This window comes from Arvicola amphibius, chromosome 17 (genome assembly GCF_903992535.2).
Source record: "Arvicola amphibius chromosome 17, mArvAmp1.2, whole genome shotgun sequence".
NCBI classification, from domain to species: domain Eukaryota; kingdom Metazoa; phylum Chordata; class Mammalia; order Rodentia; family Cricetidae; genus Arvicola; species Arvicola amphibius.
Genome location: NC_052063.2, coordinates 14,182,694 through 14,200,312, shown reverse-complemented (window position 1 = coordinate 14,200,312; position 17,619 = coordinate 14,182,694). Strand labels below are relative to the sequence as shown.

General features: G+C 38.8%; 1 protein-coding gene across 3 annotated transcripts in view; it reads right to left on the bottom strand.

Moving 5' to 3' along the window:
- Atp2b1 (ATPase plasma membrane Ca2+ transporting 1) overlaps nucleotides 1-17,619 on the bottom strand; it is a 105,903-nt gene that overhangs the window by 22,445 nt on the left and 65,839 nt on the right. For all 3 annotated transcript variants that reach the window (XM_038314443.1, XM_038314440.1, XM_038314442.1), the window contains exons 4-11: nucleotides 14,581-14,835; nucleotides 14,365-14,490; nucleotides 10,878-11,018; nucleotides 8,125-8,163; nucleotides 7,215-7,376; nucleotides 5,633-5,847; nucleotides 3,105-3,347; nucleotides 1,607-1,848 (exon numbers count right to left, since the gene is read on the bottom strand). In XM_038314443.1, the coding sequence (XP_038170371.1) occupies nucleotides 1,607-1,848; nucleotides 3,105-3,347; nucleotides 5,633-5,847; nucleotides 7,215-7,376; nucleotides 8,125-8,163; nucleotides 10,878-11,018; nucleotides 14,365-14,490; nucleotides 14,581-14,835 (1,423 nt within the window). The remainder of the gene's footprint in view (nucleotides 1-1,606; nucleotides 1,849-3,104; nucleotides 3,348-5,632; nucleotides 5,848-7,214; nucleotides 7,377-8,124; nucleotides 8,164-10,877; nucleotides 11,019-14,364; nucleotides 14,491-14,580; nucleotides 14,836-17,619) is intronic.

The following is a 17,619-nucleotide window of genomic DNA, read 5'->3' as shown; positions in this document are numbered from 1 at the left end:
CTCATTCTCACCTCATCATTCTAACACTCAAGTCTTTAAGCAGAATATAAACATAACTGTGAATTACTGTGCACTTACTACACAACAAGCTCTATGGGAGGAATTTACTGGCTTGGTTTTGCTTAGCTGCTGGTCGCCACCCCCCTTTCTAATGGAGAATGGAAAGTAAAGAGAAAAAATTCTGACTCAGATTTCAAAGCTAATTAGTTGCAAGGAAAGAGTCAATGTTTGATTGACTTTGATTAAACAAACAAACCAACCAACCAACCAACCAACCAACCAACCAACCAACCAACCAACCAACCTACCTCCCTCTCCTTTGCCATTACCCTATCTGTTACCAAACAAACAAGGTCTACAACAGGTTCCTACCGTCACACTGAATGAAATCACACAACTAAGCGTGCTGGAGATAAGAGAAAGATGATTGTAACCTAGGTCTCACAACACCTTCTCACTTCCTGCTTAGCTATACAAGATGTTTTCTAGCACACTGCATCCTGTCCCCTTGAAGTTCTCAATTCATACTCACACCCATTTTAAATGCAATCTCTACTCTAAAAGCTCAAAGAAGCCTAGGTTAGATCCCCAGTACTGCATAAGCAGGAATGGTGGCAAATGCCTATAGTCCCAGCACTTGGGAGATGGGGGCACAGGGGTATAGCCTGAGCTACATGAAATTCTTTATTAAAACAAAACAGTAAAATAACTTGTATCAACTTACCAAAAGCTGCTTTTAAAAATTTACTTAGCCTCTTAAGGCTATTAAGACTATAATGTGTCAAGCGTACATTAAAATACATTAAATTATAAACCATATACACACAAATGAACAATAGAAACATTCAAAATGCTTTAACAGTAACTCCAATTTTCCAAAATTGATTTTATGTTTTTTGATAGTTCTCTATTAGAATAAAAAATCAAAATAATTTTAATAGCTGTAATAACATAACTAATAGGAAATGATATGTTTCTATATGGAATGTTAACTTTGAAACTAGGGAACTATAAAAGGAGAGTAAGAAACAAAGATTATATATAAAATATAAATATAAATTTCCCTTGGATACAAATGGGGACTTTCTATTTGTATCAATAGAAAACTGGGCAGTAGTGGTGCATGCCTTTAATCCTAGCACACAGGAGGCAGAGGCAGGAGGATCTCTGAGTTCAAGGCCAATCTAGTCTACAGAGCTAGTTTCAAGGCAGCCAGGACTACATAGAGAAACCCTGTCTCAAAAAACAAAACAAAAAACAAACAAACAAATAAATCCCAAGCCAACCAAACAAAAAACAAAAGATTTTTCAAGATTATATAAATTATTGGTATCAATATCTATTAAAAAAAACCCAAAGCAATGAAGTTGACCTTATTTAAACTACCACACTAAATGTAATAGGCTTATTTTCCCTAGAGCAAAATGCTGAGAAATTAGAAGCTACAGAGTTGAGAGGCAGAACACAGCAGGCAGATCTCTGGACACCAGAAAGTATGCAATAGCTGTGATGTTATCAAATGTACAATGCTCACAAAGAAAAGGAACCGCACAGAGGGATTTCATGTCCAATAGTCAGATTGTTCATCTAAGCACTTCACACTTACTTTTTCAGCATTATCTCAGATGCACCCTTGCTGAAGATCCGGAAACTTCCATCTGAATTTTTCAGAACTGTACTCATGGACTTCCTAACAGAATTGAAAGTATAGACTTTGTACAGTGCTTCTTCTGGTATTTCATTTCTAACATCTTGATAATCCCGCTTTAAATCCAGGAGAAGTCCCAACAAGGCACACTCTGTTTTATTACCCACATGACGAGGTAATCCACCCTCTTTCTCTGGTGGCTGTAAAAGAGTAAGGGTTAGAAGCTAGCATTACCTTGCTTCCCTATTAAAAATTTAACTTAAAATGCAAAACAGAATATAGCTTCTGAAACAAAATGATGTAGAAAATATCTTCTAATATGAGAATTTCAAAGAAGGACAGATGTAAGGTAGAAAGGAGTCTGGGGAAGGGTACAGTACAGCCAGTTGCTAATCAAGTGAACTTCTGTCAAGCTTTCCAGTTACAAAGGCTGTGGCTTCAGTAGCTATATACACAGGAGACTTATGACTTATAATTAAATGACATAAGATGTATCTATCTTATAGTTAATTCTTCACATACAATAGGACTTAATTTTAACTCCTTTTCTCTTTTTGTTTTCATTGAATATCTATATATTAAGTAATTCAAAACAAAACCATTATTTGTAAGTATAGAAAGTAAAAACTCAGAGTTTTTGCTAGCAAATGGCAAGATCCAGACTCTTCTAATATCCTCATAGACCCACTCATGTTTTCATTAAGCAGCCTGTAATATGATTTAGGCCCAAAGAGTTAAGAAATTGCTACACAATAAAAAGTCAAACACACGTTATACTTTCTGTTTAAATTTTGAAGCTTGCAAAGTTGAGAATACCTTAATAAAGTTCTCACAGAACCTATGATTACTTTATGAGCCTTTAAAAGGTCTAAAGACAACTTTATGGGTAGGAACTACTGAGAAATAAAATAGTGGAACAAGCACATATGAAGAATGCTACTGACAGTAGGTTCAAGGATTTCTTTAAATTGACACTGGGTGCTCTATCGTGAGAAAGGCAGGCAGGTCTTTTACAAAAATGAACGTAGTAACAATAATTTAGTATTATGAATTTAGTATTAGTGTGTGGGCTGGGAATAAAATGGGGGCAGGACACTGACTTAACAGACACAGGTCCTTTGCTCTATACCTGCCACTGCAAATTAACAATAAAAATGAGACTGTAGCCTGGTGTTCTGACTGTAAGGCATCAAAGCTTCTGAATACCAGAAATTAAAGGTAAAAAGATGTACAAGTGTGGGCTAGCAGATGGCTTAGGGGTTATGACACTTGTACACACCCAGAAACATGAGTTTGATTCCTGGAACACAAGCAAACTTAGAAGGAGAGACCACTTCCACCTCAGATCTCTACAGGTGCCCACACAATACCATGCACACAGACACAGTAATAAAGAAGTAACAGATTATATATTAATCATATCATAAACAATAATCCTCATGCATATAAATCTTACCAATATCTTTGATGTATAAGCACAATTCACAGAAATTCCTGTTACTAGATAGGACAAAATATTTGGTGGAATAGCTTCTGGCTCAGGAACCTTTTTATAATGCTTTTCATTTATATAAGCTTGGACGACTGTCATTCTGTTCATTGTCAATGTCCCTGTTTTGTCTGAACAAATTGCTGTGGCATTCCCCATGGTTTCACAAGCATCCAGGTGCCTCACTAAGTTATTATCCTTCATCATTTTCTATAGTGACAAAAAACAAAACAAAACAAAACCAACAATCTAAAACAGTTAAACTACACAGAAAGACAATCACTTCATTACAATGATAAAATCAATTAATACAAACACAGCTTAAAAAATATCAGCTTAACACTGGAAGGATTTTAGAATATTTGACCTACTCAAATAAGCCAGAGAACATAACAGCATTTAATGGTTTCAACCATGGTACTGATGCATTACATAATCCAACAGAGATCTCATCATCTATATTTAGGTGCTACATGCTTGAGATACGCTAGTGAAATGTCTTACTTTCACAACCGTCACCTGTAGGTATAGTAGTAATTACAGTAATGCAAGACAAAGGACCAAGTCTCATTAAGTACAAAATAAAAAGATTCAGCAGTTTCCAACAACATAGCTTTAGTCAGACAAAATGAAAAATTTGTGATGGTGGTTGCTTCCTCCCCCTTTACAGGCTGAGTTAACATTCAAAGACACGACCGAGTCATTTGCATCCAATCCAAATGCTAGAAATTTTCATCCTTAGGATCAAAGTGCATGTCACTGCTTTCATTTGTAACCAAGGAGGATAGTTTCAAAGATGCCAAGACTTTTCACAATAGTTGAAAAAGATATTTGAATTAAAGACACACACACACACACACACACACACATGATTACAAGAATTCATTTCCAATGTTTCTCTACCCATAACTAAAATCATCGGAGAATATTAAAAAAAACCCAGCTTTTGAGTAAGCATAGAAAAGAGAAATGTATACTTCCAAAGTTACTTATGGTCTGGATACAAGAAACTGAAGGTATAAAATCTGCAGTAGAGGAAATAGGTTGAATTTTAGGAAACTGACGGGATGTAAAAAGACCACAGCACAGGGAAAAAACAGAAGGTGGTCATATTAGGCCCCAATAGACATTTAACACAAGCTGAAAGGACTTCAGGCAAAATGGTCTCACTCTTCTAGTCAAGGAACACAAATCAACTTATCTGCATCTTTCTGATCAACTGAAAAATTAACATCATTAATGACTATACAAAATGAACTAATGATGATACTGGTAAAGTGGGTGGTTTGTCAAATCAGTGTTTATTCTAATTATTTTACAGCACCAGAAAAGTACAAATAGATGGTTAAACTGTTCTGTAAATATCTTATCATATTATAATTTTTAAACTATATAAGTTGTGTTAAATGCCTGAAAAGAAAATAAAGAGTGGGAACCCACAAGATGGCTCAGTGGGTGAAAGCTGCTTACAGCCAGGCAGTGGTGGCATACGCTTTTAATCCCAGCATTCGGAAAGCAGAGGTAGGCAGATCTCTGAGTTTGAGGCCAGCCTGGTCTCTTAAGAGCTAGTTCCAGAACAGGCTCAAAGCTACAGAGAAAACCTGTCTTGAAAAACAAACATCCAACCAATCAAAAAAAGCAGCTTGTTATCAAGCCTAGTGACCTAAGTTGGATCTCAGGGTCCCACACAGCAGAAGGAAAGAATCCACTCCAGCCAGCTGTACTCTGACTTCCACATGCACACAAATGCACAGACACAGGAAATTAAGAAAAAATTCAAACAGTAAGCAAGACACATTCTTATGACTAGCCATTTGTAAAACATTTGAAATCCTGAAGGAAAAATGTAAGCACAGAAGCTGACTGGTTAGATTTTTCCCCATCAGAAATGTTATTAACCAAATAACTTCATGAATTACAAGAGCAGCATTCTTGTGTTAAGTGTAACCCGTAAAACCGAATGGAAGAAAAGAGGTAGAAGGAGTACTTAGAAACCAGCAGGGTAGGCTGGCGCAGAGGGAGAGCGAGGCGGATGAGCACTGACAGGGACAAGAGCGAGGGCCAGAGCGAGCAGGACTTTGCAGCTACAGGAAGGGAGTCAGAGGGTTTACACGTACATCTATGTGAACTGTTCTTGGAAATAAAACCCTGCCCACAAGTGGGAAGACTACGCTGTAGGAACAGAAAAGTAGAAACATGTGGCCTCAGGAACTGGTCTCAAGTAAAATGTCCTCGCTCTTGTGCAGTATTCTAACCTGCACATATCCTGGCCTTGATTTTACGGATGGGAGGGGGGGGAAGGGTAAGACATCACCAAGCTGCTGCTGGTCATGAAGTGAGCAGGTCACTGTACACAGAAATAGTGAAATCACTGCCTGCACTTTTACGGAAATGGAAACCCTCCACTTCCCAGACCAGAAAAGGATGTACCGGGTGTGCATTTTCTATACCAGCCAAGGCTTTAAGCATCACGTCTACTGACTATTCCCACGAACCTTGACTGAATAAGCCAGTGAGATCGTGACTGCCAGTGGAAGGCCTTCGGGCACAGCAACTACTAGAACGGTAACTCCAATAATGAAGAACTTCACAAAGTACTGTATGTAGATTGGTGTGCACTCAGCAAGCCACGGTCTCTTCTGGACCCAGAAGGTATCGATCACAAAATATAATACTAGGATGATAACTGTGATGGCAGACATCAGCAGACCTTTAAAGACAGAAAAGCGGCAATTGTTTAAACAGTGCAGACACTACCCACTGCCAACTTATTAGCACTGTAAGGCTATTTTATAACTAGATTAGTTAAGTCTATTTTAATTTTTCTGGGGAACTGTTATCTCCAATTTGTACTTCATTTATCACATCTGGCCCCTGTCAGATTTAAGTTTTGCTTCTAGGTATAATCCTGACTCCAGAGACTAAGAGAGGAGCTTCTGTGGTTCCTTGACAACTTTGTCTTGTCTTTGAAGGCCCAGGTAAAGCAAGAAGCAAATACAAGCCAATAACAGATCAGTGTAGGCTAGTGCTTGCAATGCTCAACGTTCTGAAAGATATGTGAAGGCCGGTCAACTTAGAGTCTCAAAATTTAATTAACTACGTTTAAAAGCATACACATAAAAGTATACTACCTGGATCATTTCCTAATTTACTTTTAATCTATCTTCACTGATGCATTAACTCAGAAAAATAAACTTTATATACTACAAAACATTTGCCCTTCTATTTTATTTAGCCTCTTAAAAATGAATATTAAAACATAAAAGTCTAAATATCTGGGACTAATACCCTATGTAGTAGCTACTAAATGCTATAACCACCTCAAGTCTAAACTTTCCAACAGTAGGAGTCAACACCATGTTTCAGTGATTAATATGCATATGTATTTGCTCTTGGAAATGAGCTTACTGAGTACAGAACACAGGCTGCTTCACCTATCATCCTAACTGCCATCAGATGCTGCTGGCTGCACAGCCCTCAGAATGGATGCTGTCACACAGTCATCTATAAAAGGTGCTGGTGCTGGGCGAGCGAGTGCCACCTCACCCACAGTTTCTCTGCCCCTGAAGGGCAGCAGTCCTAGGTTTCACAGGCACTTTCTAGCGACGGCAGCATTTTAGTGTCTCAGCTTCACAATTACCAGTATTTTCAGGGTAACAAAATTATGTTTACAAAAATGTATTTTTTCATAGCCAGTCAATAGAAGGCTGAGCACAATGTGTGCTAAGAAACTGTTAAAGTTCGATTATTTGTACAAAATCACTTCCCTGACAGTCCTTTTTCAGTACTGACCATAAAAGTTTAGAGACGATTGCAAGGCCTTGTAAATTAAGCAAATTCAGGCACTAATTTTAACTTAATCCCTGATCGACTAGCTCACTGACAGAAGTGCCATAATCACACTATGAGTGTCTATGGTAATCAAAAGGCCCCATATAAAATAAAAAATATTCTTCCAACACCAACATCCTTTACACTTGCCAAGCGCAATTTCCAGTCCTTACTGTGTCAAGAGACCCTCTCAAGTAAGAAAGCACAGATGCACTTCAGAACCAACACCCACTTCTCGGGTCATACCTGCTTTGCCAATCTGAACAGCCAGTTTCGTAAGTTTCCCTTGTAAAACGGACTTTTCTTTTTTTGGCAAATTTGCTTTCTTTTTGTCTTTTTCATCGCCATCTCCTCCCTCTTCACTCTTTAAAGGCTGCATTTCCATGGCTGCACCATCCTGGGCTTTTGCTAGGTTCAGAAAAAACACAATTTTGCTGCATTTAAAGGCATGATTAACATTTTGAAACTTTTTTTTTTTTTTTTTTTTTTTTACAAAGTCTGTTACAGAAAAAAGGCTGAACCATAAACATTCCATGCTCTGTGTATATGTGTAAATGGGAATACCTACACAGAGAGAATAAGGCAACAGTGACATTAACCTGTGGTACTGTTCCAGATTTAAGAATGCCCACATTCAGTGATAGGAATGAGGCATATACAGTCCTTAAATAAAGAACTAAGAATACTAAGTTTCTTTTCATGTGATGCTAGGGATTAGGTCATATCCAAAGACTACAGATCCCTCTCATTAACTTATGATCAAATACAGATTAGACATGATTCCATATATAAAAATATACATATTTATAGACTTTTAAATATAATTTACACTTTACAGATTCTTAGGCATTTTTGCTACCAACTATACAATTATATTTTCTACCAACTACATAATAACATTTCAGGTACGTTAGAACGCTTGAAACCCTTATGTGGAAAGCTACCTAAGCATAGTAGCACAAGTCATAATTAACACCCTCTTAAGACTGTAGAAACAGCATGACTATGGCACTGGCAACAGAGGGCAACCCAAACTAACATTGCTGATGTTCCCTGCCATATGAACCCTAATTTTGGATAAATATAGTACACAGCAGATCTATTTTTGGAGATAATGAAAACAAGCTAACTGTACTTTTACTTTTCTTCAATTTACCTTTGTTGCGATTCTCAATAGCTCCATCTTGTTTCTTATCTGTAGGAACAAAATGGGAATTAAAGCTTTCCAAAAGAAATGAATACGGCCATGCTAAATTATGCAGAGGTAGTTCACATTTCTATAAGGGAATTGTTACACAATGGTGTACAAGTATACAAAAAGAAAACACCAGCTTGTTGACTTGCGTCAATCACTTCCTACATCTTACCACGGGAGAATATTACAAAATAATTTAGGGCAGGCATACTGTATTTCTGCACAAGACTTTATTCTTTTGTAAGTTGTAAGCCCGAATATGGTACAAGAGATTGACAAGCTAAATACAGACCTAACCCTGAGAAAACAGAAAAGGAGAGGATAGAGAGGGAGGGAGGAAGGGAGGGATGCTATAAAAAGAAAACAGGCATACAGGGGAGCTATAGTGGGAATGAGAATGAGAGGATGTAAATGACAGGGAGGCAAGTTAGTAAAAGCAAATATTAATATGCCAGGATGATTACCAGTCAAAGAAACCCCCTAAATTAGCTTAGGATCACAGAATACAGAAAGGTCACGCGTCTGAGGCAATAATCAAGGAGGGGATGGGCAGGTCTACTGTTTGGAAGAAGCAAACCAGCCTGTTTCCTTCCAACTTCACTATCAAGAAGAGCATCTTCAAGCTGGGAAACCTGGAACGAGTACGTCAGGAAAGAACAGAAGCTTGGGACAGATGCAGCGATAGTAAGAGAACACCTAGCTACCGTCAGTGAGCTCAGGTCTGGACAGGAGAAAGCTACATTCTAGGCTGGCAAGCAAATGGACAGGGCATGGAGACAGATGAGCCCGGGCTGTGTCTGACTAGACGACCAAGTAGTCAAGAGAATAGGAGGAGAGTCAGAGGGAAGGAGGAGAGAGAAGCAAAAAGGAAAAAAAGCCAAACAATGGTTTTGATGTTAATTCCTAGGGCTATTCCAGGCTGGACTAATAGAAGCATTTGGAAAAGACACTGGGGGACAGGGCTTATTAGAAACGTTTCTGTAAGGTCAGAAAGATCAGTCATTAACACACTTATTTTTTTTTATAGGATTCAATGATGTTTGACTCCTGTGTATCAGGACAGGAAAAAGCAAAAGGAGTTTGATCACACACTTGCTACCTCATCAAGTTACACACCCTCCACGAGGTCACTTTCCTAGCATAAGAGTAAGACAGATGAAGATGGAGTGTGCAAACCATTCAGCAACCACTGCTACCAGGGTTCAAGAAGACTATGGTGGCTCATTAAGGGCTGCCTGCAGTACTGAAGTAGAGAAATCTAGAACAAGGAGCTAGCTACCCTCAACCTGAGGCACATTTCATCTGTCCCACCCCTGGTGTTGGGAAATGAACACAGAGACTGAGCATGCCATGACGTTCTCTAACACTGAGCTACACTCTCAACCTAAAGAAATTTTCTAATACATTTTACTTAAAATAAGAACTTCACATGAAAATACAACGCAAAAAGAACAAACAAGCCATGAAACTATTAGTAGCTCTGAGGCAAGCCAGGTGCCATGGCTCATGTCTGTAATACTAGTACTTTCAAGCAGGATGACTGCCTCAAGTTCAAGTCAACCTGGGCTACCCACTGAATTCTAGACTAGCCAAAGGCAGAATATGAACCCTGGCTTAAAAATAGTTCATGCAAGCCGGGCGATGGTGGCGCACGCCTTTAATCCCAGCACTCGGGAGGCAGAGGCAGGCAGATCTCTGTGAGTTCGAGACCAGCCCGGTCTACAAGAGCTAGTTCAAGGACAGGCTCTAAAGCCACAGAGAAACCCTGTCTCGAAAAACCAAAAAAAAAAAAAAAAAAAAAAAAAAATAGTTCATGCAAACACGCACCTCTACTGTGGGGCTGATTCTGGGTTCTAGGCTCAGCATGATAAACCACAGCAACAAACTTCCCAAAAACAACAGATTAAAAACAATGATATAGTACGGCAAGCCAGAATTTTAGCCAGGCAATTTTTTTTAGATCTTAAAAGACTCAAGAAACCAAAATATAGGCTAATATCCTAAAGAAAATTAAGTAAATCCAAATGATCACAGGACACTAACTGCTGCCAAGGCAAAGGAGAAGGAGTCCCTGACAGGTCCCTCTGAGTGAGACGGATAGTGCAGAGGACACCAGGAAATGGTACAGGAGGGCATTCTAAGGAGGCATACCCTGAACCTACATTCTGAGATGTCTGTGCGTTTATTCGTTTGCTCTCAGAGCTCTGTGGATAAACTATATGCTATGAAAGTCTGCTGACAGATTTTTTTCTGGAAAGATAGCAGAAACAGTCAAAATGAAAGATCTTGACATTGAATGATAGGTCAGTATGTCAAGACAAGCAGAAAGTGTCAAAGTGCAGCCCTAGTCTGCGTGCAAGCATTCACCATGTACGTACAGAATGGAACACAAGAAAGGCGAAAACCTGAAGATTAAAAACCAAGTGAGAGCAGGAAGGAGAGTTGAATTCATAGTGATGATCACGTGAGCAGAAAAGAAACAGGATGAAGCCCAAACTGAAGTACTACTAAGTGTATGCTGACTCTGTCTCTCCCTGTGGCAGAGGGGCCTGGTGCACTACTGAAAACCCTTAAAGGACCATTTTTGCTACTTGAAAGTGTATCAGGTAATTAACATTACATTACCATATCACAGTCTCATGAAAGAGCTCTATTTCAGGACCAGTCACTGTCATTTCCAAATACCAATTCTTACAGCAAACTACTAGACCTACTCTTCTTTTCTTTTTTCTTCTCATCTTTCTTTTCTTCTTCTTCACCTCCAGCTCCAAGTAAGGTAAAGATAATTCCAGTTTGAGAATTCACACCTACAGCTGTAACCACCATTCTTCCAGAGCCTTCCATTACATGAGTACCTATAACAACAGAGAACTTTGTAAAAAAAAATTGTAGTAGCTTTCCCTCCAACCACCCGACTTCAAATTTCAGTTATTCTGTTTTTTTAATAAACTCAAGATTTAATAAAGCACACTAACATACTGAAAAGCACACTAACATTTTGAATCTTAAACTCTTGTGCTTAAAGCAATCTGCAATCAGTCATGAGGTAAAACTTTTATTACCAAGTGACAAAAGGAAAATGATAATGCATCAAATCCTTGTGTAAAATACCAGATTATAGTACCCATATTTCATAAGATGTAATACAACATATGTTTCTTAAAAAAGCCTATAAGGGAAAAATTAGCACATTGCTTGGAATGTGTGAGTATTCAATGAAGTCAGTATTAGCTATAACCTAAGAATGTAGGGCAGGGGGGTTAGCATCTAAAAAACATCTTTCAAACAGAAATATGCTTATGCTTATTCCACAGCACAAACATGTTCCCATACTCAACCCTAAACCTCTAACACGGGCTTTCAACTCACCTTGCCAACGTTACTGACAGCTCCCTAGCTTGTTCCTTTGCCTCCCTAGTTCATTCCCGTGTTTTAGTATTCCTACAGCGTAACATCCTCTTAGGGTACAGTAATCTCGGACTCTAAACACTGCCTACTGGATCAAGCCCTGTATTTTCATCTGAGACCAACCAATCTTCTCAATTTTCTTGACTACAACTCTAACATAAAATTCCAATCCAGACAGCGAGGAACATAGATAGGAACAAAATATTTCAGACCATGTCGCTCACAACAATTTTTCAAGTTGACAAACATTATTATAATTTTCTAGAAATTTGTCTAAAGTTATACAAGTATCAAGAACAAGGCAAATATCCAATTTAGTACTGTCAGAAGATAACAGATACTTAGGGCAACCAATTTCCTTAATACTCTCCAGTTCCCCCACCATCTTACACACCAAGGCGGGGTGGGTTACCTGTTAAATAAGACTGTGAAGTCCATGTGTGCACTCCAGTCACTAGGATTCACATTTGGCTACAAATTATTGGGTAAATTATCCAAAGTGAACTTTTGAGGCCTTTGGTTTGTTATTGCTAAGAAACCAAACAAGAAAACACATCCTACATTCTTAGTGTTTTACTAATTACTGCATTTGTTGTCAGTGAAAATAAAAGACAAGCATAGGAAATTCAGCAGGATAATATTTAGAAGTATGTATAAAAGACAACTTCTTTGAACAATTCTGGGTTTCTTCAGATTTGTTTTTGTGCTCTGTTTTCCCTTAGTCCAAATCTGCTCAAATGTTAGCAGTGACCATGCTCAAGAAAAGTAAACAGTTTTTCTTCAGGTCCTATCCCACCACTAACCGAACACTGCTTTTAAAAATCTAAATTTAAGAAGCCAAGAACAGCAGTGAGAGATGGCATCATGAGAGTAAATTTAAAAATAAATGCATGTCATGGTTTTGGTACATTTTTGGAATAGGGAAATAAATGCAGAGAAACTTTCCCACCCGTACTGTGATAAGGGACTGTACAAAGTTATTTCAGTCTTTCCTTGAACATGGAAATTTATAGTTCTCTTGGTATCTTGGCATGTTAGGAAAGCAAGTGTATGTAGTTTACCAGTCATCTTTGTCAGACGACCAGAGCTAAGCACTAGGTAAATGAACTACACATACAAAGCAGTCCATAAGGCGTGTATATTAAAAGGCAGCACAAGGCTATCTCTGTTGACCCAATATAATAATAACCAAGGAGTCTTCAGTGATAGGACTGGGACTCTCCTGTTCCCTTTGGAAGATTATGGGTCTTACCTCATTAACACTGATTTTAGCTTCTTAGAAACATGGCAGAGCAGTAGTAAAATGAGTACACGTTACTTACAGACATTATTCTTATACAAATGATGATATGCATCCTCGGTATGAATTGTAAGGACATCAATACAAATACTCAAATAGGATTAACACTCTAAGTGGCTAGAATACTGACAAACAGCATACAAACATTGAAGGTTTTTTGTTTGTTTCTTGTGTTTGTTTGTTTTTCCTGAGACAGCTTTGGAGCCTGTCTTGGAACTAGCTCTTGTAGACCAGGCTGGCCTCAAACTCAAAGAAATCTACCTGCCTCTGCCTCCCAAGGGCTGGGATTAAAGGTGTGTGCCATCACTGGCCCAAAATCTTGAATTTTTTTTTGATAAGACATTCCAATGTTATAATTAACACCTATTCTTTTCAAAAATGAATGCATAGTTACTCTTGATTACTATTTTTTATTTTGCAGTAAGCTTTTTCATCATAATTACAAATTTTAAAAAGATAATGGTTAATTTTAGGTTCTGCTCTGAAGTTGTAATTAGAACTTAACTTCTGAAGGTATTATATGTATGTTTGACTTTGGTTCAATAAAGTCATGTTCAATCTATTAAAATATAAAGCTAACAAAGGCCTGAAAAAATACAAATACAGCTGCTATTAAAGTTATTAACTATCAAATCAGCAGAAACCTTCAATTTATAGACATTACCACTCTATGAACATTTGATAACAGAAGACAAATAGGTTAACATTTGGCCCAAGTCCAATATTAAAAGTTAATCTAACACTATAGCTCTGACAAGTAATTTCATAAATGTTTTAAAGATATTTTAAGGTTAAAAGTAGGGAATCTCAGAAATTTAAATTAAAAAACTGAGCATTCTTTTAGAGACAATCTGAGGCATTCTGGTTTCTTTTCATTTAGTGTTTTGGTAGCAGCTTGCAGTTGTTTTCATCGTCCTTTCAATTTCCATCCCAAAGAGCCTTAGTCATGCTATTACTCTTGCGAATGACAGTGTCCTGAGTAGACACGTCCACCTTCCTTTCCAGCAGTCCCCACACCTATGCCGATCCTGCTTCTCCGTTCCTATAACGTGTAAATTCAGACTTATTTCCGACTGTACATGTGACTGTCACGCGAGTGTTCCTACTGTCAATTACTCATATAACCTGACATAAACAGTTTACACTTCAGACAAATTATCTAACAGTTCAGTGATGTAGTTGATTACATAAACTTCAGACAGTGCATTTTTGTCTTAAACCTATAGTCATTCTTTAATATTTGACTTTAATAGACAAATATAACAAACAGAATAAATGTGATATAGAAAAAGTTTAATAGATCATTAGACTTATAGTGGAGATTTGTCATTAACACCAAATTTCTTTACCTTTTGGATTTTATTCCCATTTATGAAATATACTGTGTATTCCAAGATCTGCATTTTACCTGTCATTGCTTAAAAATCTTCATAGATTCTGAAGTTAATGTTTTCTTGGCTTTTAGTAAAATACTCAAGTTTATAAATTCATACCCGACAGAAGTAAGGGATCCTTATCTAGAGACTTCTTAACATGATCAGATTCACCAGTCAATGAACTCTCATCGATTTTCAGGTCATTGCCTTGAATCAGTATGCCGTCAGCCGGAAGAAGATCACCTGAAACAGAAGGCAGTGATATGCTGAGCCGTCCACAAATTCAGACAGCTTTGCATCTCACAGGTGGATGCAGTGCCTTGCACGGCTTACCATACTTCACTTGGGCAATGTCTCCGACAGTAATGTCAGCTACTGGTATCTGGATGACTTGACTGCCCCGGATGACGGTGAACTTTTGTTCCTGCTCGATTCGACTTTGCAAACCTCGGAACTGTTTCTCCTTACTCCAGTCATTGAAAGCTGTCACTAACACCACACACACCACCGACAGGAGGATCGCAGCTCCTTCAATCCACCCGGTTTCACCTTCACCTTCTTCTTCACCGACAGAGACTTCTCCACAAACTATTTGCAAAGAAACAAAATGGCAATTTCAAAAACCCAGTGACTACTTTCAGGTTTTTTACTTCATCAATTTTACGCAGAGCTTTGAGCACCACTGAACTCAACCCCTCTACAAAGGGGCCTCCAGGAAGTTCCAGGCATGCGTCTGCGATATGTACGGCTTTATCCCAGGTAGACCCAATGAAGTCAACATTTCAACTTCCACAATTTCAGCTTTCTATTGCCTGTCAGCCATGTCCACACTAAAGTCTGTGTGAAGTCTAAAGTGTGCACACCGTTAATTCTACAGAGCTTTGTTGCTGAGACTGCCAAGGACCATCCGAGTCTTCAGCAATGCCTAAGGCTGTGGTGCTGGGAGGGCTGCTGTGACACTGATGCTGGCTGCTCACTCATCAGGGTGGTGGTGGCTGAAAAAAAGACATGATGACCAATACCTTTTATTTGACTTTAAAAGGCAGGGTCTCTGTGTGTGGCTCTGGTTGACCTGGAACTGATTATGCAGACCAGGCTGAGCCCAAACCCACAGAGTTCCGGCTTTTACTTCTGCCTTACTGGTGCAGGCATTAAAGGTTGTATTTAGGAATATGTACATATGTATATGCATATATGCACGTGACAATTAATGAAAAAAAGAGGACAAGGATGGGTATTTGAAAGGGCCTGGAGAGGAGAAAAGGAAAGGAGGAAAGGACGTTAAATAGTTATAATCTTCCAGAATAAAACCAAGGATGAGGCTTGCCATTTTGTAAGGGTTTCCTGGAGCATTTAAGGCTGTCTGGTACCATTTTATCAGCAGTAGAAGAGTCACTTTTAAAGCTGAAATCAAGCCTCCCATACATGATCACTAGATATATACAATATCTAAATCCACAAGCCAATTCCACCTCAAGATGCCATTTTCTTTGCTCATCTGTAAGCAGCAACCGAGTCACATCTTCAGGCTGGTGGTCCTAAGTTAGTGCAGTCTACCCTGTTACTTCCTCTCCTGTGGTTAAGGACCCCTCGGAGTTATCCATGATGCTAGAATCAACATCTTCCAAGTCTGCTACTGTTGACGCTTTCCTCCATGAACCATGATGTTCTTTACGGCATCTTAGCTGATGAATTCTTTCCTTAGATTTTCAGTTTACCTTTCCTTTGTCAAATTACCTAGGAAATGCGTTTCTTAAATAAAGATACCCAAAAGAAAATTACTTCCTGAGCCCATAGGCTATAGAACAGATGATGAGCAAGCAGATGTACAAACATTCATTTTACCATACACCTTCACTGGGGCTCTTGAGTGAACAGGTGCATTGTTATTGAGCAATAGAATATATAAAACATAATACATTAATATATAATTATATATAATTTAAGTATATAGTATTTTAAGTATATATAGTCAAAAAAATGGATATCTATCCAATTTATTAATGACTTTATTGCTACAAACTGTCAATGATCATCCAAGTGTTCAATAGCTCCTTTTATCGTGGTGGTTGCTGAGCTGTGGAAAGCTGACTTTCATCCATGTATAGATCCGTAAGCATAGGGAACCTCAACAGTGGGCTTGTTGGAATAGATGCACCATGAGCCAGGCTTTGCTTACAGAGCACAGGCAGAGTAGGCAGAATGAGCACTGGCATTAACCTTTAGCAGGAATGAGCCTGAGCTTGGAAGCCAGGCACTGAAATCTTCTCTAACAGCCAACCCTCTGGTATTTTCTTCCCAGACAAGGCTGTTCCATTCACACTGACAGTCTTGTAGAGCCATGCTCCTTAGTGCCATCAACTTCATCTTCTGACAGCACGCTTCAGCATCTGCATTGGTACCAGACCCTCAGGCTGGGATGAACTGAGAAGGGCCCTTTATTTAAGCCTCATGAACCAACCTCAGTGAGCTTCCAAGTTTTCTTCTGCAGCTTCCTTTCTTTTCTTAGTCCTCAAAGAATTAAGAATCAGGGCCTTGCTCTGGATTACATGTCGTCTGACAGGAATGCTGTGGCTGGCTTCATCTTCTACCCAGATGATTAAACTTTCTCTGTATCAGCACTAAAGCTGTTTTCCTTGGTTACCATTCGTGTTCACTAGAGTAACACTGTGCAGTTTCCCATAAGAAATTTCCCTTTGCACTTAAAATGTGGCTGTTTAGCATGAGAGGCTATCTGTTATTCTTACAGAAGGCAGACAAGATATAAGTAAAAAGCTAAAGGTGATGTACACCCGGCAAATCATTCTCAGTTTTACTACAGTGTGGTCACAGCTTGGCTTCTGTAGCATGCAGTTAAGCCGATTGATACTTGTCTGTTCAACCACATGAACCTACTGTGGCAGACACTACTTTAGGAAACCAAGGTAGTTAGGGAGTGAAGAAATACCGAGTTTCAGGTAAGGCATCAATAATTAAACATTCATAAGTTCATGGCAAAAACATAACATGGTTGTATATTGCAAAATAAAGTGAGGCCGAATGAGCAGAGAAAGTTGGTCTAAGATGCCCACGACAGGTCAAATGGTCATCAGGGACCACCAGCATATAGATGGAAGGAAAGAGAATTCCAGGGGGAGACTGAAGTCAGTAGGAATTGTTGAAAAGCAGAAAGGTAAAGGACCTGGCCCTTCCTTGTTCGTTGGGGCTATAATCTAATCTAGTCTAAGACTGAGTCAGTGGTCCATGTCAATCCTCTGAAAAATGAAGAAGAGATACACATACAGAGAGTCTTGTTTGCTTTTGTGTTTCAGCTCCATAGCCCATGCAGGCTTCAAGCTCCCCATCTTCCTGCTCAGTCTCCCACGCACTGGG